This window comes from Acanthopagrus latus, chromosome 2 (assembly GCF_904848185.1).
Source record: "Acanthopagrus latus isolate v.2019 chromosome 2, fAcaLat1.1, whole genome shotgun sequence".
NCBI classification, from domain to species: Eukaryota; Metazoa; Chordata; class Actinopteri; order Spariformes; family Sparidae; genus Acanthopagrus; species Acanthopagrus latus.
The window spans coordinates 1,027,308-1,047,692 of record NC_051040.1 but is presented as its reverse complement, the minus strand read 5'-3'; the positions used below and the strand labels follow the sequence as shown (position 1 = coordinate 1,047,692).

The window sequence follows — 20,385 nt, the reverse complement described above, 5'->3', positions numbered from 1 at the left end:
CTATTTTCTCCATCTAACCATTTATTACAAATTTATTATAAATATACAAATACACTCAGATGACTCAAAGGCTCCTCAGAGGACGTTCTCACAACTCCAGATGTTCAAACTCACCTGGATGTCTCAGGGTTAAGGTGTGATCACATTTACAACCACAAACAGATGGAGCTCCCCCACCTGGAAAGTGTGAGTGCACCTGTATTCTGACCTTTACAGTAAAAGCAGTGATGGTGTGGCTGGAGCTGATGAAGTCTTAAAGGAGCATTATGCAATTTTATAGAAGAAATTCAAACTCAGATGTGTAATATTCACAATAATAATGAGGTGATAAAACAAATCAGCAATATGGATTTTTTCCATCACTGGATAAAGAGACGGGTGGCAGGGTCCGCCACTTATAAACAAAGTAAATCAGAACTGCTGTGGGTTTAAGCTAACGTAACGTAGCCTTCGCTTGTACCGACAGAATCACGTGAGGACACACAACTGAGAGAAAATCATTTTTTTATTACAAAATTATTCAACAAGTTCACTCAGAAAACTATATTTTCTTCTCTTTCTGTTCAATTTAAAAACATTTATTTTGTTTTACAGATTCCAGTGAATTTTAACAGCATCAATTATAGAGTTTCTGAAGGGAGGAGTTAAAGTGGAATCAAACATTCAGCGTTAGTGTTTCTCAACAAAACTAAAGCAGTCGGGACCAGGCTGAGGGTCGGGACTGGGCTGAGGGTCGGGACCAGGCTGGTCGGGACCGGGCTGAGGGTCGGGACTGGGCTGAGGGTCGGGACCGGGCTGAGGGTCGGGACCGGGCTGGTCGGGACCGGGCTGGTCGGGACCGGGCTGGTCGGGACCGGGCTGGTCGGGACTGGGCTGAGGGTCGGGACTGGGCTGAGGGTCGGGACCGGGCTGGTCGGGACCGGGCTGGTCGGGACCGGGCTGAGGGTCGGGACCGGGCTGGTCGGGACCGGGCTGAGGGTCGGGACCGGGCTGGTCGGGACCGGGCTGGTCGGGACCGGGCTGAGGGTCGGGACCGGGCTGGTCGGGACCGGGCTGGGGGTCGGGACCGGGCTGGTCGGGACCGGGCTGAGGGTCGGGGCCCTCCACTGGGTCACACAAAACAATCTGCTGCGAAATTTGAATTTGTTTTTTAGGATTTAAATCAGATTTTTTTTTTTGGATTGTTTCACCTTTCTTCATCTTCAGTGATACAATCTGTTAGTAATGGTTCTGTGACGAGGGGCGTCGAGGAGGCACTGGTTTATTTCTGTGGAAGCACAGCGCTACAGACAAACACACAGCCAGATGCTAGCACGTTAGCTAACAGCTGTGCTGGTCTCAGTAGCTGAAGAAGAGGATTGTGTGTTTCTGTCTAAAGGAAGCTTGATCATATGAAGCTCGCACAGTGCTGCCATTACAACATTATTCACTTTAATTATAGCGGAAAAATCAAAGCACAGTAAAACGTACCGCGGCTGATCATGACAAAACAAATATTACAAATAAAATGTGTGATCCCAAAGTTTACAACAGCTGGACGCTCCAACCATCCAACCGTCTCACAAAAAGAAAATTAACTCAAAAATATTAACACAAAACAAAAATAACCCTCAACTACACCACAACAACAAAACTCAAGGAAAACGAACAGGACAAAATGTCTCTCTGGCCTCGTCTCTCCACAACACATTATTCTTCTTCCAAATGCTTCAGCATCAACAGATTAGTGCAATCAGTGTTTTAACTTCAAACCAGAGAGACAGTCTGCTGGTAAACACACACACGTCATGCAGCTCTGTCTCTCAGGGAGGCTGATGTCGGTTTTACACCTGATGGAGATTTAAACAAACACATAATATCTAGAAAGTCGTCTTGTTCCCGGTCCAGCACAGCGACAGCGTGTTAAGACGCTCCGTCACACGTTTCAACTCAACACGACCACAAGCTCTGAAGAACTGACTCACAACATTTTCTCTACAAGAGTGTTGCAGCCACAATGTATTATTAAAAGCTCACTGAAGTTAGCATCGTCCTGGTTCCTCTGAATTGGATTTTGGATTATTGCAGAAAATAATCTCAAATTTCTGATCCTCCCAGGCTTCGTTCATCAAGATAATCTTCACAGATGAACAACCACTCCATTATGTTTGAAGCAGGAATTAAATTAAATCCTCTGTAGTCTCATTTAGACACTTGTTAGCAACCACTAACCATTTTAACACACAGAAGAGCTTTATAATTAAACTGTGGGACATTTACTGTGGTAATGAGGGAACCAGAGGAGCTACAATGCTAACAGATGCTAACAGATGTCCAGGTGTTAGGACTACAGATTACATCACTCTGTAGTTCTACGAGAGCCTTCCACTTTATTTTGTCTCATGCTGATATTTATTCTTTAATCTACTGACCTTCGAATCTGTAACACATTAATATACTCAGTCTATCAATGCTGGAAGCTCAAGGTGAGATTGACAGGTGAAGTCCTGAACACCTGCGCTGGGGGCGGGGCTTGAGGTCAGAGGTTATTATCCTGTTAATAAACTGATCTGAAGGCAGTTTTAATAATCTGTTGTTGAGTGAACACAGTTATTCTCCTCCATGGTAAACTGCTGACATCTGAGCAGCTTTAATCAGCAGTTTGGGTTTTATTACACATGTTCACTGTGTAAAAATTAAGACGGCTGATATCTGAGTGGGAGCTTCACTAACAGGTCCTCTGTAAACAAACAGGAAGTCAAAGGCCATGTGGTGACTATCTGAAGGTGTGCGCGGACCCTCCTCACCTGTCAAGGTGAAGCCACGGCTCACTTTGGTAGATTTACGCCTCCTTCAGTGTCCTGAAACTTCTCAGCAGCCTCAGGATTCCCTGCTGAGGTTCCAGGAGGAGGTGAGGAGCTGGTGAAGGCACCGAGGATCCTCAGTCCAGGAGTTTAAGGGTTCATGCGATGCACCTCGGTGAAGCTGTCAGAGTCGCTCTGTACATTCAGTGTTTGTGATCGAACAGCAGCTCTGCAGTCTGATAAGGTCACTTCTTATGTCTTCACATGGACGAACCACACATCTTATTTACACTAGAAAAATAGAATTCACAAAATAAAAACATTTTCTGTCACTTAAAGGTCCCTTCAGGAGGAAGTGTGCAGGTTATTGCTTTGGAGATGGTTCGTCCTGCGAAGAAGAAGAAGAAGAAGAAGAAGAAGAAGAAGAAGAAGAAGAAGAAGAAGAAGAAGAAGAAGAAGAAGAAGAAGAAGAAGAAGAAGAGTTTTAATGATTTGTCTTGAGACTTCAGCATCTAATGTAAGATTGACATTAAGTTTCAAAAGTTAAATGAGGGATTAATTAATCTGGGTTTGGTAGTCTGGGTTAAACTGGGATCAGACTGGTGTGGCAGGTTCACCTGGGTGCTGGTCAGGTCGCTGCACTCAGGACCTGAAGACGTGGACGGCTCGGATGACGTACTGGCGGCAGATGGGACACTCGCTCATCCTCTTGCCGCACTTGGTGCAGGTGATCATGTGACCACACTCCAGCAGGACGCAGTCGATGGGAGAGTCCATACAGATCTTACAGAGGTTCTCCTCCAGACCTGTAGGACCGCCGCCGCCAGACTCTGGAGGGACAAACCGAAAAAACCATTAAGAACACATGGCAGCTGTAATTTATTATTTTCTATCGATTTATCTGCTGATTATTTTCTTCAGTTATTGATTCATCTTCATGTGACTCACCTGAGGCGTTCACAGCGTTGGCAGCTGAAACACAGAGAACGTCTGACATCATCCTCTGAACAATTTCATCTGAAGACTCATTTTCATCTCACACGCTGAACTAAAGAATAAACTAAGATCCTTGTCTGCAGACTCACCCAGGAGGTTCTGCTGGTCCTGGTACAGCCGGCTCACCCTCTCCATCAGCTCCCACTTCTCACAGCAGCCTTTGTAGTCCACAAAGTTCCTGGCGAGGATTTCCTTCAGCTGTCGGACGCTGAGCACCTCGATGTCATCCAGACAGCTCAGGTCGGACAGGGAGGCCCTGCGACCTGAAACCGGGGCCTCCTCCGGGTCCCAGGTCTGAACCAGACAGAGAGAAGACACTGAATCAGTCCCAAGAATCCAGACTCAGACCTGACTGAGGGAACGTGACATCTTTACACGTCATCTGATAACAGGATCATGAAGCAGGTTCTGGTTTTACCTGGTCCTCGTCCTGAACGTCGGGCTCAGGGGGGGTGGTCTCTGTGGGCGGGGCCGGGACTTCAGGCTGTGCAGCAGGGGGGTCAGGGGTCGGGGCTGGAGTCGGGGACGAGGTCGGGCTTGGGGGGTCAGGAGTCAGATCAGGGGGGTCAGACGTCACAGACGTGGTGTCGGTGATGGGGGTCTCAGGTGCCGACTCACTGGATGGTGAAGACTGCTGACTGAGAACCAGCTCCACCAGGTCCTCCTACAGAACAGGGTCAAAGGTCACAGGTCAGGAGCTCACAGACTCCCAGGTGTGTTTGTTTGGTTCAGAGTGAGATCATGCATCACCTTCTCTCTGCACAGGTGGGTGGAGACCTCGTGCAGGTGCAGGTAGTCCCTGAGCTCCCTCACTTTCAGCTTCATGAGCTCCGCCCGCACCAGCAGGGTGCCATAGAAACGCTGACAGGTGTGACAGAGGCGGGGGCGGGGCTCCACCTGGGCGGAGCAACGGCTACAGTAGTTCTTCTTACAGTCCATGCACACATGCTGAGAGAGAGACAGGTAGAGAGAGACAGGTGGAGGGAGACAGGTAGAGAGAGACGGATGGAGAGAGACAGGTGGAGAGAGACAGGTAGAGAGAGACAGGTGGAGAGAGACAGGTAGAGAGAGACGGATGGAGAGAGACAGGTGGAGGGAGACAGGTGGAGAGAGACAGGTGGAGAGAGACAGGTGGAGAGAGACAGGTGGAGGGAGACAGGTGGAGAGAGACGGATGGAGAGAGACAGGTGGAGGGAGACAGGTGGAGAGAGACAGGTGGAGAGAGACAGGTGGAGAGAGACAGGTAGAGAGAGACAGGTGGAGGGAGACAGGTAGAGGGAGACAGGTAGAGAGAGACGGATGGAGAGAGACAGGTAGAGAGAGACAGGTAGAGAGAGACGGATGGAGAGAGACAGGTGGAGGGAGACAGGTGGAGAGAGACAGGTAGAGAGAGACAGGTGGAGGGAGACAGGTAGAGAGAGACGGATGGAGAGAGACGGGTGGAGAGAGATGGGGAAAGAGAGACGGGGAGCGGCTGTAAGTTGACAGATTTTCTGCGATGTGATATTTGAAGCTATTTTTCCTGTAAAATGTGATTTTTTAATAAAGAACATTAACAAACTGTTGACGAGCAGCTCAGAGGTGTTGAACGTAAGTTAAAGGATTAAAACTTGGTTAAATTTGCTCTGTTATGTCATATAAACTAACTCCAGCAGGTATGGCTGCTTGATATGTTAATAACAAACATAATCAAAGTATTTCTGACTGAAGTAGATACATTTTGTCCATCTTCTGTGTCAATCATCATTTTTTAATAAACCATTAAGGTCTTGACAATGTGACGTGTGTTGGAACCAAACAAACGTATTCTAAGCAGCCGTGTGGTCAGAACGTCTGCAGCTCTGCAGAACTTCATCCTGATGCTGATTCACTCTGTTCATCACTCTGTTTACAGGCAGTGAGTCTGTCTGTCCACCAGGGGGAGCTGTTAACAGTTTACTACAGTCCGGTCCAGGTTTGGTTCTGATGTGCTCCCTAAACTGAAAACGAGGGGTTACTTACATTAAGTTCTGCTGCGGGTCAGCACCTGTTTTCACACTGTGCACTGAGGACCAGTGTTTTTCAGGCGCAGAATATAAACTCTACTGAAGTAAGTTCACTGAAGCGTGCCGGAGAATAAGAAATGTTAACGTCAGCGACTGTCTGAGGATTTTCTCATGAGCCTCTGAAAACTTCTTTTGGATGAGTTAAGAATTACCCACAATTACCCAGAAGTCACAGCGCTCCAGTATCAGAAGTGACCACAGGGAATCTCCAGAATGAAGAGAACACAAACAAACAGATGTGCTGGGAACAGATTTAGACTCTGATGATGATGTGACGCTGGACCAGGACCAGGACCAGGACCAGGACCAGGACCAGGAATATGAAGAGCAAAGTCCTCAAGTAATTAATCATTAGCTGCTCAAAGACCTTTCAAATCATCACTCTGCTGAGTTTTTATAATGTTATAAATATAGATTAAAAGCAGGAAGCAGCAGCACATGACAACCTGTGGGACTTTGGAACTTGCTTGGCTGGTTGGTCCATGTAATGATTTCAGTTTCAGTGTCTTGGCCCTGGTTCATCTTATGACAGAGTATAAAAAACATGTGCCCACGGCTGTGACCAGCAGCACTGTGGTCAGGATTAAAGTAACTACTGCAGCAGGTGGGCGGAGTTACCTTCTTGGCAGGTGTGTCGAAGCTCCCCCCGCAGGCCTTACAGGTGTGCTCAGGTGGAGGAGGGGACGGCTGGCTGCTGAAGGCCGAGTTAGTGTACGACTGATTACGTCGCTCACCTTCACTGGACTGCTCAACATCAGTCGAGTCCACACACAGCCAGTTACAGCAGGATGCAAACATCCTGAAAAGTACACACAAATACACACAAACACTGCCTGTAAGAAGTATTCAATACTCTATACACAACCAGCTACAACAGGGTGCAAACATCCTAAAAAAACACACATAGAAATACACGTACAGTACAAGTATTCTGTACACAACCAGCTGCTGCAGGATGCAAACGTAACTGAATAATATACATACAAATACTGACAACTGAAAAGGAATCTGAATACTTTTCCACAATTCTCCACTGTGACCTCACCACTGCAAACCAAACCCCAGAGGAAATTCTGTAAATTCTGCATTGCTTTATTGTCTTCAAGATACTCAAAACCTAAATTACTGGTAAAACAGGATCTAACTCATGACTGAAGACTTCTGATAATGGCTCAGCTTTATGTTTGATAACTTTGACATTAAATATAATCCTTCATTAAAACGTACCAAGTTGGTGTATGGGCAGACAAAAGCTATATGAGAACACAAAAGCAAACCTGCTGAAGTCATGTTTAAGATAAATACCTATTTGTGGGTTAAGTTAGCCGAATGGACCTGAGAGTTCTTGTGTGTCATGAAGCAGCTTTCCAGCAACGATCCAGACTTCCTTTCATTTATGAATATATTAATGGTTAGATATTCATAACGTAAATTACTCAGTAAAATAAAAACGCAGTAACACGTAATACGATCTACTGATTAATTCGGCTTCATGTTTCATGAAGTCAAACTCATATTTAAGAAATAACGGCGCATAAAAGTGCGTGGTACAAGCAGATCAGCGTTGTTAAATTTAACAGTATGTTAAAGGAGGTTTTTTCCCATGACAGCGCTTAACTGCTCTGAAACTGTGACGACTTAATCAGAAGATATTTGAATACATTTAACTGAGTTGAACTTTTACTTTGAAGTATTTTTTACAGCATGATATCGTTTCTGCTAATAAAATATAATCTACACACATTTTCCTTCCCTTTACTTTGCAGACAGACGATTTTGTCCAGACTACATAGTAAAAACAGACGTATTTAAGATCCTTTGTGATTGTCAGATATTCATAACGTTAATTACTAAGTAAAATAAACTTGTGCTCGTCAATAAGATCAGATGATTAATTCGGCTTTAAGTTTCATGAAGTCAGACTCAAATTTAAAACAGAGTCACACAAAACTTTTAAACCCAATTTAGCTAATGATAGCAATTAAGTTTATATTAGATTCAGACAAGCATGAACTGCCAGCCGAATGAGTAACTATATCTTAGAAAACCATAAATTATGTTTAAGGGGATTATCAGTTCATAGTTGAGCCAGGCTCTGTAAAATATAACAATATTTCAAAGGAGGTTTCCCCCACTGCAGCATAGCATGGCCAGACTGCATAGTAAAAACAGACGTGTTTGTGTTCTTTTCTCATGGCCAGACACACATAACGTAAATTAGCCAGTAAAATAAACTTGTGCTCCGTAATAAGCTCTTTTGATCAATTCGGCTATATGTCTCATGAAGTCAGACTCATATTTAAGAAATAATTTAGCATAAAAGTGCGTGGTGCAAGCAGATCAGCATCACCATTCAAAACTCTCTCACCCAACTTAACCAAGGATAGTCAAGTTTATAATACACTGAGACAATCACCATTTTGTGTCAACTGTTAGCCGAAAGTGTAACTATATATTTATTAATGTATTCATGTTAATTATGTTTTAAGTAGATCATCAGTTTACCGGTAAGCGAGTCTCCGTTAAATCCAACAAAATGTTAACGGAGTCTGGCGCGTGAAGTCTGGAAACTACCCTGAGCTGCTAGCAGGCTACAGGCTAGGCTAACATTAGGCTAGTTAGTGAAGTGAATCATTCACAAGTTTGAGAAAGTAAAGAGTGAAACAAACACGGACCGACAGAGAAGACACCAGCAGTGACCGCTAACCCGGGTCAAACTAACCCGGTTTACAACTAAACTACCAGCTAACAGCAGGATTATCAACACAATGAGCCGTCTTACCTGTTAATGACAGGGCTTCTACAGCTAGCAGATGGTTAGCTCACTAACCAGCGACGTGTTGCTAGTTAACGAGCAGTGACTGCTGGTTCAAAACCTCCAGCTGTTAGTCGGTCAGCGGCATCATCTGGCTGCTGGACCCGAACCGAGCGGGACGGACTGAAAACTGAAAGAGTCCAAGAGAAGAAGACTGAGACAACAACACACCGAACCAGGAAGAGTTCAACACCGCACACACACGCGCACACGCACACACAGTTTCTGTACTTGTGTGTTGTTTGTGTATAAACATGTTTCATTATCTTCACATTAGTTTCATAAATGGTTTACAGTCACACTATGACGTCATGTGTTGATTTTCAGTGGTTTTCACCGGACAGGAAGTTAATCTGAAAAGTAACTAGTAACTTCTTATATAAATGTAGTGCAGTGAACTTCAGAGGACTTCACCTGACGTTTCACCTCCACTACCTTTGATCATTTTAGTTACTGGTTACTTTACAGGTTACATCCTGCTTTACAGCCAGAGTAAGACATTTTTAATTTATCTGCAATCAGATAAAATCATCAGTTGATCCATAATAAATACTAAATACTTTAGATAAAGTACATTTATATCTCAGATACTTTTAAGGCTTTTACTCCAGTACTATTCATACAGGTGACTTTCACTTTCACCAAAGTCATATTTTAACACCATGTCTTTAGTTTTGTACACATGTTCATATTTTCAGACTCTATATGATGAATATTAAATGATATTCAGTGAGTTACAGTAACTTAAAAATACTTATGTTACTTTAATATCAAGCGTAAACTAAATAACCTCAGAGAGAAATAAAGAGAAGCAGAACAGAACGAGCTTTATTCTTTATTCTTCTTTCATTTGGAAGAAAAAATAAAAACGAGGAACCGACCCCCCCACCCCCCACCCCCCTGAAATCAAACACATTCTGGTTCTGGTGTGATGAAGATGAAGGTGATGGTAGTTTTATTGCCATAAACAGTGAAGGAAACAAAATGAACAAAAAAGAAGGAAGAAGTTAAAAGAGCCGTTTTTATTCTATAGTACAGTAAAGCAAATAAAACTGTTCGTTCTCAAAGCGACGCACACCGAAGCTTCAAATCCTGTTCTGCCTGATCCTCTACAGAACCCGATCCTGATCCTGATCCTGATCCTGATCCACACAGAGACCTGAAAACATTCACCTGGACCAGCTTCACGGTGCCACAAATTAAGCAAAGATTTACAGTTTAAACCACAAACACAAATGAGAGATTCACTGTACGAAGAAGAGTTTGGACTTTTGCAGATTCTTTCAAAACTTGTTTTGTTCTTTTTAATCAATTTTACAAAAAGGTGGCGGTCGGCTTCTACGTGAACTGAAATGACAAGACAGCACAAAAAGAAAAAAAAAAAAAAAACCTTTTCAATTTCTTCTTTTCTGTTGGGGACACGACGTGTTAGCGCCACCGTCTGGTCAGGAGTATGTGGCTGCTGAGATAAATGAATCAGGCCTGAATTTAAAGACAGATGGAAGAAGGGAAGAGGTCGAGATCAGAAGGAGATGAAGAAAAAAAGGAAGGGAGAAAATAAAAATTAAGCATGACAGGGAAGAAATACATTCTGTCGCCCTGTCTCTTCTTATTCCTCGCTTTTTAAATCTCCCCTTTGTCTCTTCTTTCATTTCCCCTCCTTCCATTATGTTCTTCCCCTCTTTCATTCCTTCCCTCCATCAACGTTTGTTCTGTCGGATTCTCACTTTGTCGTCGATGAAACTGTGGCTGGATGGACAGAGTGAGTAAGAGAGGGAGAGAGAGAGAGGAGGGATGGAAAATGGACTGAAGAACAAAAATAAATAGAGAGAATATCAAAAGAAGGAAACAGGAAGGACCAGACGCTTCTGTCTTCTTCTCTTATTTCACTTCCCATATTCTGGTGTTGCTCCGGGAGCCGTCGGGTTTTAACCCCCCTTCTCTTGTTAATGAACGGTGCGTGTTGGCGCCACCATCTGTCCAGACGAATATTACATATTTAAATCATGTAGGAAGGGACAAAAACAAAGAGGTTTTATAATCGAGGGAGAGTCAATAAGAAACAATAAATAAAGTGAGAGGAAAGAAAAGACGTGAATGAAAAGACAGAGAGAGAACAGAGACTCTTGTTTTCTGAATCCTTTCATCCAGTTCAGGTGAAGTTTTCAGTGGATCAGCATCTTTTCTGTGTTAACGACCTGCGTTCAGCGTGGACGTCTCACTCTTAGATCTGACTGGACACGACAGGTTCGTCTCACATTACTCTTCAGAGGAGCTGCGTTTAGGACACGCCCTCACAGCTGACCCCGTGCTGCGTTCAGGGTGTGTGGGACAAAAACCAACAAGCGTCAGAGTCCATGAGAAACTTCAGCTTCATTGTTTGTTTTGGTGAATATCAGAAACTTTATGAATTCACTTCCTGCTGTCAGTTTCTTTGAGGAAACGATCTTTCCCTGAATGCATCATTAAAGTGACGGTTGAAGAGGATGCCAAATGACAATAATCCCGCAGACAGTGAACGCAACACCTGTTCTTCCTGGCTTCTCAGCCCTCCACTCTACAGAGGCGTCACCTGAACAGGTCGTCCTACCAGCAGTGCATCATGGGAACAGAGGACCATCACTCTAATCTATCAGCTTCAGGCATCTCCTTTCTTAAAATCTTAAAATTCCATCAGGCGCAGGTTCTGGTGTGGGCGGAGCTGGTCGAGGGCCAGAAGTCTGTCCCCGACACAGATTAAACCCCGCCCACCTGCCACGACCAGCAGCTAAAAAACAAACACCGAGAAGGACAAAAAAATGTATCACAACTCCTTTGATCAAAGCTGGAAAATCTTAATTGATGAGTCACCAAGGCAACGAGCGACATCAAACAGAGAGAAAAAAGTTGTGTCTTTGAATCAACCAATCATGATGAGGGGGCGTGGCTGCAGCTGAACAACTACAAAATACAAAAAATGACTTTACAGGTGTCACCTCTGGGCTTCGGTCTGTCGAAGAGTTTATGGCGGGTGACCTTAGACACGCCAGTCGGGGACGGGGTGGGGGGCGGGGCTACAGGGACGAAGCAGGTATGACATCACAGTAAGCGGAGGTGGAGGTGAGGGGGCGGGGCAGAGGAACCCAGCGTTTGGACATGCATTCACAAGCTGCTCGTTGTGTTTGTGTTTACAGGTTTATTTTTCGTCAGTGTGTCAGAGTGTGTTTCATCTTTATTCCGACTAAGAATAAATATTCTGCTCAAACTGAACTCAAACAGGAAAGAGAACAAGAAGACGAAGCAGAAGAAGAAGAAGAGGAAGAAGAAGAGGAGGGCGGCGTCCACTCACTGTCTGTCTGTCAGGAAGGAATGCTAACTGTGGCGTTTAAACTCATCCCATTGGCGATTCTGTATTTTTCCTTGTTAAAGTTCTCTATCTGTTCACTTGCGTCACCCCTCCCTCCCTCCCTCCCTCCCTCCCTCCCACCCTCCCCCCGGCCCTGACGGCCTTCAGTCTCTTAATGTTTATCCTTGGGGATCACCTCCTCTCGCGGCTTGGCTCCGCCGAAGATGGCAGAGTTCGGGTTGGCGACCTGGTTGAGCGGCTCAGAGACCGTCCGAGGCTTCAGCTGCAGGCGGGGCCGCGCTGCACGCTCCTCTGTAAACACACAAACAAACAGAAGTCGGTACTGAAGCAGATACAAAACTACCAAACCGAACACTGACGAGCAGACAGGAAGTGGTCTCACCTTCAGATGGTTCCCGGAAGTCTGTGGCCCCTCCGCGGGGGGGTCCGTCTCTGTAACGACCTGCTCCTGCACCTCCACCTCCACCCCGTCTATCACCGGGGCGACTGCCACCGCCGCCTCGACTCCGCCCTCCCATATAGTCGTCATCTCTAAAGCCTGCAGAGACAGACAGGCAGACAGACAGACAGACAGGTGAGTGAGCAGACAGACGCCCGCCGGTGTCCTGCAGCACCTGGTACCTGTAACATGACTGATGAGCATGAGATGGAAGTGAAAGGCATGATGGGGGATAGTCTGTGGGGGTCAAAGTTCAACAGTGCCTGATCACTTGCTCAGTTTAACTCTAAGTTCAGTGTAGCTTAGCTTAGCTATTAAAATCTTTTCCGGTCGCCGTACGTCACGTGATGATGTAATTACACGGGAGCCCGGCGCTCCTCCTGCAGCCTCGGAGAGAACTTCTTGCCAATCGACCGCAACTAAACTAAACAGTGGCGCCACCACGAGGACACTGAGAGCTTTGCATCGTGGTTATTAAGAAACCTTTTTCTGTTTTGTTTCAGTGTTTTGCTGTAAATGATCTCTGCCCGCCATCTGACTGGCTGCAGCCCAGCAGTGGTCTGATCTGTCGGCCGGGATCTGCTCCTGTCCAACCTGAACTGCCGAACTCTGTGCTCCCACCTCCTCCTTGGTGGTCGTAGTCATCGCGGTACTCGCGTCCTCCTCCGCCTCCTCGGGGAGCTCCTCGAGGACCTCCTCGTCCTGCAGAGGACAGGGGGAGTTTAACATGGACAGGAGGAGACAAGGGGAAGAGACAAGGGAAGGAGAGAGGAGAGGAAAGAGAGAGGGGGTGTGGGAAGCACCTCCTTCTGGAAGGAGCAGGAAGCACAGCACTGAAGAGGCGGAGCTTGTTAGTCGTCCATTAGCCAATAAGAGAGGAGTTGTTAGAGAGAAGCTGCTGACTGAGGGAGGTGAATTCTTCTGATCAGTTTATCTTATTATCTGTCTGTCTGTCAGAGGAGAGGGAGGGCTGTGGATGTGATGATGAGATGGTGAGAGGATGAAGCGTGAAAGATAAAAGAGCAAAGAGTCCTCCTCCAAGTCAAAGCTCTCATTTGAAATCAACTTCAATTTAGGAATTTTTAAAGGAGAAGTTCAGTCAGTGAAATCCAGTCGTCTCCTCCCTGCGCGCTGATGAACGTCAGTTTCTTGTCCAAAAAACAACCTAAACAACTTCCGATGTCTCTGCAGAAGCCCTGTGATCACACACTGATCTGAGGAGATGTTATTTACACCCTTGACAATCTAACAGTTCAGAAAGGGTGCAAATATCTCTTTACGTGCAGAACCTGCCTGAGAAACATCCTGTTTTTAAGTTTTCTTCAGTATCACAGTGACCCAGTGACAGTTGTCTGAATATCCACAGGTTCACTGCTAACAGGAAGTGCTAACAGCTGATGGAGTTTTTAAATCAAGTCTCAGCTGCTTCAGTTGTTCAGCAAAATGCTGCAACTGTTTTACTGTGAAGCTCCAGAACTGTTCTGTGGACTGCAACACTTTCTTCGGCACGGAGGGAGGAGACGACGACTCTGAGGACTGGTTTTACTTTCAGGGTGAACTGTTCCTTTAAAACAGCTGTAACAGTTAAAACAGACTGAAGTGAAGAAATCAGATCAGTCTCTGCAGTGAGAATATTGATTTACTGCAAAAATTGTGTCTGTCAGCACAATGAAAAATCTTTATCATATAAAAAAAAAAGTTTCAGCAGCTGAACATTTACAGAGACTGAGCAGGTTTATGTTCAGACTTGGAGGAGAAAGAAGATCAGTTAGACTAAAACACACAGCTGTTAGGATCACACACACACACAAACACAAACACAAACACACACACTCAGTTAGAGATCTACTTCCTGTTCGTACCTCTACCGTCGTCTTTCCCGTAGCCGAAGCCTCCTCGTCCTCCGCCTCCTCGTTCTTGCTTCCGTCCCTCTGCGATGTCGACCTTCAGGTACCTTGTATCTAGCAGCTGCAGGGGTCAGAAGTCACGTTAGACTTGAACCACTCACACACCTGACTGGTTACTTTTTATTCATCAGTGAGTGTATAAATGACTCCCTGTGAAACTGAAGGATAAAGTCTGAAGAGGTCGATCATTTCTACGGAAGCCCTGAGGGGCAACTGAGAATGTTTGTTTTTTTCCAGTGATCTGATCTGAACGGTTTTCTCTCCTGAGTTTGAGAGCCGTGATCTGGTGGAATAATGTTGTTGCAGTCACTGGTAGATAATCTAACTTCACTTATTATATAATATTTTTCTCCTGTGTGGAACAGAGACCAGAACAGAATCATTTTACTCATTTGTGAAAAATACATTTCCTCACTTGTTCACATACACAGAAAAAAAAATGTAAGATGTAATTCTCTTTCTTCATTTTCACTGAAAAGATTAAAGGAACTAATAATGATAATACTGGAAAAACTTTTATCTCCACCAGATCTGAAGTCATAAACACACAGGAGAGAAAATAGTTCCAGCTTGTCGTCATCAGTCGTTCTTCACCTCCTCAGACTTTTTCTCCTGATGAAAGAATAAAACACGAGTCAGATACTCACAGCACCGTCGTACGTCAACGCTTCTTTGAGAGATTCCAAATCTTCAAACTCCACATAACAAAAACCTGAAAGAGACCCAAACACAAGAGAAACAGTCAGAACCAGGTTTACTTCACAGTACTGACGTATATTACAGACAGAGCTGCACAATATGACAAACAAAGGCCAGCTGGTGGTTATTGTGACAGACATCAGATATGATGCATCAGCTTCAGGATCAGTTTAAAAGGAGCACGATGCAGTTTTGGAAAGGAAATTCAAAGTCAGAATATTAATATTTACAATATTAATGAGGTATTAACACAAACTCTTTTCATAGGCGAATACATATTAATGAGGTCAAGGAAATAAAGACCACAGTTCAATTATCAAGTTTCAGAAACACAACAAATGTTGTTCCAAACAGGAACGAGTAGGAAAATGTTTCAAGCAGCCATGTTGGACATTTGTGGCTAGAGAGGTGGCAGGGTCCGCCACATAAACACAGCACAACAGTATAAACTGGGTTTTCCTTTAAGGTCAGTTTGTTTCTTCAGTCATGAAAACAAAGAGAGATTGATTATTTAGTCTTTGAGCCAATAAAGATCTGTTCTTCTGCGACTCATTGTGACTTCATTTCAAAATAAGAGTGTAATTCACGGACTGCCTCCACAGAACCAGCCCCGTGTGAAGAACCGGACCCAGCCGACACAAACTGTTGTTACTGCGAGCTGCGATGTGAGAACATGATGTCAGACTATCAGCTGTTTTTGTACCGACTCAGCAGCTTTTAACTGAAACACTGACTCTCATAATAACACTGATGATTGTAGACTCTGATTCATTATTTAACACGTATCAGTGTCATCTGACTGATACCGGATCCGCTCCATCAGAACCGTCACTCCACCTAACACTCATCTCAGTGAATGGAACAGAACCCAGCGGCACAGTCGATCTGAATATTATCAGAATTATTATTATTCAGAAGTGAAACGTCAGACACACAGTGAAATCCTCTGACCTTTGAACTTGTCTGACTCTTTGTCTCTGACCAATCGGATGTTGCGGATGTTGAGCTCTTTGAAGATGATGTCGATGTCTCCCTGCACCGTGTTGTACGGCAGGTTTCCCACGAATGCCGTGAACGGAGGCTCTGTCGGCAGTTCCTTCTGCTTCCTGGGGCCTCCGGAGCCACCGCCGCCTCCACGGGACCTAACGGAGGGACAGACAGAGAGCATCATGGGATATGGAGTACAGACCAGAGTCGACGAGATGCTTCCTGACTTAAATCAATCTGTTGTTCTTTCAGAGATAATAAATCATGTGTACAGTCAGTTCATGTCATGATCTCCTTACTAAAAACTCATAAAAACATCATTACATCAGTAAGACTCTGAGATGAACTCCTATTTTATGGCTTTGAATTTCTGACGTTTGGAGCTAAATGTCCACTGGATTAGGCTGAACTTTGTCCAGAACATCCCCTAAGATAACTTACGACGTGTGTTCATTTAAATATATGTTGCTTATTGTTTACAGTCGCCCAGCCGTTGTGTGCAGAAGCTAAGCCGTTCGTCTGTTGGAGGAACTTGGAGTGGGTATGTCACCAATGTCACATTCCACCATGACATGGATATTTCAGTCGTAAGTGTTTTAGTGTGTTAACAGTAATGTACTGCACAAACAGGCAGCTAGAGGGCGTACTCATAGAACACGAGTTACAACCAGTAACTTCATATACAAACGAGAAACTGAACTGAGCACTGACGACAACAGAGCGCGTCTCCTCATGCTGTTACATCGGGAGTAACAGCATGAGTTCAAATAACATCCACCAACAAACACCAGCCGCCAGTGATTCAACAATACAAGACAGAATTTCAGACCAGAGTGAACCCTCTTCACAAACAAATCAATAAAGGATCTCTGAAAAAAAAAAGAAATTAAACCAACATGTCCGACGGTGTCAGTGTTTCTTCTGATCCCAGTCAGACTGTCTTCACCACACGAGGGAAGAGTCTGCATGTGATGCTGCAGGCTAACGCTAAGCTAGCTGCAGGATAATGACAAGCTAGCTGTGCCGTATGTGAAGTCACTGTTTTTCTACAGATGATTTGATTTTAGAACCAAATTCATAACACTCTGGTTTACAGAGCTAACTGCTAACAGAGCTAACTGCTAACAGAGCTAACTGCTAACAGAGCTAACTGCTAACAGAGCTACATTCAGCAGTAAGTGAGCAAGTAATTCAGCTGGGTACAATTTGGAGGTAAAAGTATTTTAAATGATAATACTTTTATACTTATAACTAACAACTATGGATGATAAAGTAGGAAAAAAAACAACCTTTCGAGTTTGGGACGGGTTTCTTTCACTTTGAAATGTTAAAACTGTATTTGGGGGACGATGGTGAAAAAAGAAGAACAAAAACATCAGAAGAATAACTGATGATTAAAATAATAATAATCACTGATTGTCTCGTCATCAAGATAGAAAACCTGTTTTGTCATGTAAATAAGACGTATTTATCTTGAGATAATAAAATATTAAACTCACAATATCAAGCTACAATAAAATCACTGCAACCACAGACGTGAAAGAGAGAAACGTTGAGCTTGTCCATTAGATTCAGAAGATTGTTGTTCTGTGATCACATATTTAATGTCCATCAGTTATTGATCGTCAGATCATCTTCAGTTTTCAGAGAGCAGAAAACATTCACATTTAACAAGCAGCTCACAATATCTGATTCTTTTTATCTATTTAATCTGCAAAAGTTAAAGTTATTTGTGATATTTCAAATTTATGTTAAAAGAGTTTGATGACAGAAATTCCTCTAACAAACACTCCACAAACTAACTCAACTCAAACTAAAACAACTCTCACACCTTCAGTTCAGATCCGTTCCACTGATCTTGGACTGAAAGCTAACAGGTTCACAGCTGCTACACAACAACTGTTCTCATCGTCCATAAAACTGCTGATCATTTCATTCATTGAACGATTAGTTGTTTAGTCTATAAAATGTGATAAAAGGTTGAAAAATGAGTGTTTTCATCCACAAATGTCTGAAAGATCTTCAGTTTACAGAAACCAGAACACATTCACGTTTAACATGCTGCAAGTCGATTAATATCACAGTTGACGACTGATGTGATTTATTAATCACTGCAGCTCTGGCTGAGACACAACGTAACTTTTATCAGATCTTTATAGACTCTGTATGTGAAATGGTTCATCGTATTTCTACATGATGGTGCTTTAGTCTGAGTGACACATTCTTCCTGCCGCAGCAGAACAAAGCGGTCCGGTCAGACCTGTTACTACCTGCGACAGGTAAACATCTTCCCATCAGTCACAGCAGAGAACAAAGTCTCGAGTTTGACCACAGTCAGATCCCACAGGAGGAGTTTCTGCCCTCTGCTGGGCTGGAAGACGATCAGATCAGATTCTCATGAAGTTAATCAATACTTCTGTTTCTAATCACAACTTCATAATTTATTAATCTGCTCCAGTTTCTGTTAAATGTGTCGTCTATAAACTGTTATAAAGGAGTCGGCGTGTCGCAATTCTCCAGATCCACAGTTTGATTTGTCTTTTGTTTTGTTGTTCAAATTAATCTTTAGTGCTCAGTATTGATTTATAAAGATCAACCGATCATCAGTTTCTCACAGCTCATTTAATCTCTGATGTTTCTGTTCTTTGTGTCGACAGACTCACTAAAGTTTCATGTAACGTTCATATTAGAAGGTAAATAATTTAAAACCTTCTCAGTTTAATCAGATCAGAGTGACGACTGATGATCGACCTGATGTTTCTGTTCACTGACTGAAACAATCATTCAAGTTAAACTGTTTAATCAACAGTCAGATAATCAATTCATTCATCAATTCATTCTCAGTAGAGACGATGTGCTGTTCTTCTTCACATCTTTAAATCCGTGGACATCGTCTGACTCTGGATGTTGTGATGAGTGTATTTTATATTTGATTAAAAAAGATAATCAGCAGATTGATCTTTGGTTTCATTACAAATGTCTGCAGCGTTTGTTTCCATTTCTAAATGTTTAATCCTGAATAAATCACAGAAATGTTAATCACAGTTAGTTTGTGTTACTGTAACTGTTTTAGATCATCCTGAATTTCAATAATGGAAACAAATTATAAATGCATTCAACTTATATTTGTGATAAACATAACAAGATGGGACGAGTTCACTACTTCATCTGCAGAATGACAAGTTACTGCAGCCGATCACAGATGTATTGATCTACGCAGCTTCATCAATCAGTCATCAACACAACATCAGAGTTCATCATTCAGCCACAAATCATCATCAATAAGTCACATTGGACACCAACAAACTGAGGCGCTCATCACTGCTTGCTGATGTTTAATGCACCAGACCAGTCATGGGTTAATCAATAGAGGCCGATTAATTGATCTGGAAGATGTTAGGAGTTGATCAGCTTCAGATCTTTAAACAGAACTTCTGACTGTGTTTCACATCGTGTCAGTCAAACATCACGTCACGTCTCTGCTGCCGCGCTTCATCGATCACTCATCAGTAAATAAACACAGACAAACAGCAGCCACCTGATCACTGCGTCCACTGTATGGATCACAACAAATCAATAACCAATAGTCCGGATCGATATCCAGCCTCATGTTTGGTAACTACGTGGATGGATCTGCAGCTGCGGACACATGATGCAGCCATGCGGGCAGCCTGCAGCAGCAGCTCCGCCACCACCTCCACCTGCTGCGGCCTCCCGCCCGGTTCCGTCCAAACGTCTCACCACGACCGCTCCATTTTTACAAACACTGTCAGCAGCCTTAACGTGTTTTACTGCGGAGCTCTGCGGCCACATGGGTCCGTTTCTCTCGCTAGCCTCCTGCTAACAGTTAGCTTGTTTGCTCGGACACCGCGGCGTTTCCCAGCCGCTCTCCGCGGCCTCCCTTCACGCCTGCCCGTGTGGCCCTTCAGGCGCCGGGCGGGTCGAGCTCTGAGGCCCGGCCGCCCAGCACCGAGGATCGTGGCGGACAGCAGTGGGAAACGCTGCGACGGTCCAGCGGGGGTTCGTGTTCGAGCCACACGGCTGAGCTGCACTGCGGAGCGGAGACTCACCCTCTGCCGCCGCCGAAGCTACCGTAGGCCCGGTCCCGCTCGTCGTAGCTGTCGTGGTCCGCCATTACTGCTGCTGTGTGTTGGAGGAGGAGGTCCTACACGTCACACTCAGTGTGGGTATAGCTGTCCGGCAGAGCGCCTGACCGGGAAAACTGTTCAATATAATATATACAATATCTATAACAACAGAAGGCCACAGAGATAAAAAATCAAGCGTGTGTGAAAACATTATAAAATAAAATAACTACCAGGCTGCTGATAGTAACAAATCTCAAACACACTAAAGTCTATTTTAATT

At 44.2% G+C, this 20,385-nt stretch overlaps 3 protein-coding genes across 6 annotated transcripts; all 3 read right to left on the bottom strand.

The window, feature by feature from the left end:
- Positions 1 to 487: 487 nt before the first annotated feature.
- LOC119010404 (protein TsetseEP-like) lies at positions 488 to 1,235 on the bottom strand. Of its 2 annotated transcripts, XM_037082542.1 has the most exons (2): positions 766 to 1,235; positions 488 to 714 (listed from the first exon to the last, which is right to left on the bottom strand). In XM_037082542.1, exons 1-2 carry the CDS (start codon positions 1,198 to 1,200, stop codon positions 670 to 672), a joined length of 480 nt encoding a protein of 159 aa, XP_036938437.1. In that variant the 5' UTR covers positions 1,201 to 1,235; the 3' UTR covers positions 488 to 669. The 2 variants fall into 2 exon arrangements, with proteins under 2 accessions (XP_036938437.1, XP_036938430.1); XM_037082535.1 differs by having other exon boundaries at positions 488 to 1,235.
- Positions 1,236 to 1,245: 10 nt separating this feature from the next.
- Positions 1,246 to 8,863, bottom strand: rffl (ring finger and FYVE-like domain containing E3 ubiquitin protein ligase). Its single transcript, XM_037082522.1, has 8 exons — positions 8,607 to 8,863; positions 6,443 to 6,623; positions 4,530 to 4,727; positions 4,198 to 4,443; positions 3,869 to 4,073; positions 3,732 to 3,755; positions 3,401 to 3,613; positions 1,246 to 3,171 (listed from the first exon to the last, which is right to left on the bottom strand). The coding sequence occupies exons 2-7, from the start codon at positions 6,620 to 6,622 to the stop codon at positions 3,426 to 3,428; spliced, it is 1,041 nt and encodes a 346-aa protein (XP_036938417.1). The 5' UTR covers position 6,623; positions 8,607 to 8,863; the 3' UTR covers positions 1,246 to 3,171; positions 3,401 to 3,425.
- A 705-nt stretch (positions 8,864 to 9,568) lies between these two features.
- Positions 9,569 to 20,244, bottom strand: eif4h (eukaryotic translation initiation factor 4h). Of its 3 annotated transcripts, none has more exons than XM_037081068.1 (8): positions 20,088 to 20,244; positions 15,982 to 16,172; positions 14,979 to 15,043; positions 14,287 to 14,392; positions 13,019 to 13,126; positions 12,368 to 12,523; positions 12,161 to 12,276; positions 9,569 to 10,121 (listed from the first exon to the last, which is right to left on the bottom strand). In XM_037081068.1, exons 1-8 carry the CDS (start codon positions 20,150 to 20,152, stop codon positions 10,116 to 10,118), a joined length of 813 nt encoding a protein of 270 aa, XP_036936963.1. In that variant the 5' UTR covers positions 20,153 to 20,244; the 3' UTR covers positions 9,569 to 10,115. The 3 variants fall into 3 exon arrangements, with proteins under 3 accessions (XP_036936963.1, XP_036936972.1, XP_036936980.1); XM_037081077.1 differs by having other exon boundaries at positions 13,046 to 13,126; XM_037081085.1 differs by lacking the exon at positions 13,019 to 13,126.
- Between the last annotated feature and the right edge of the window lie 141 nt (positions 20,245 to 20,385).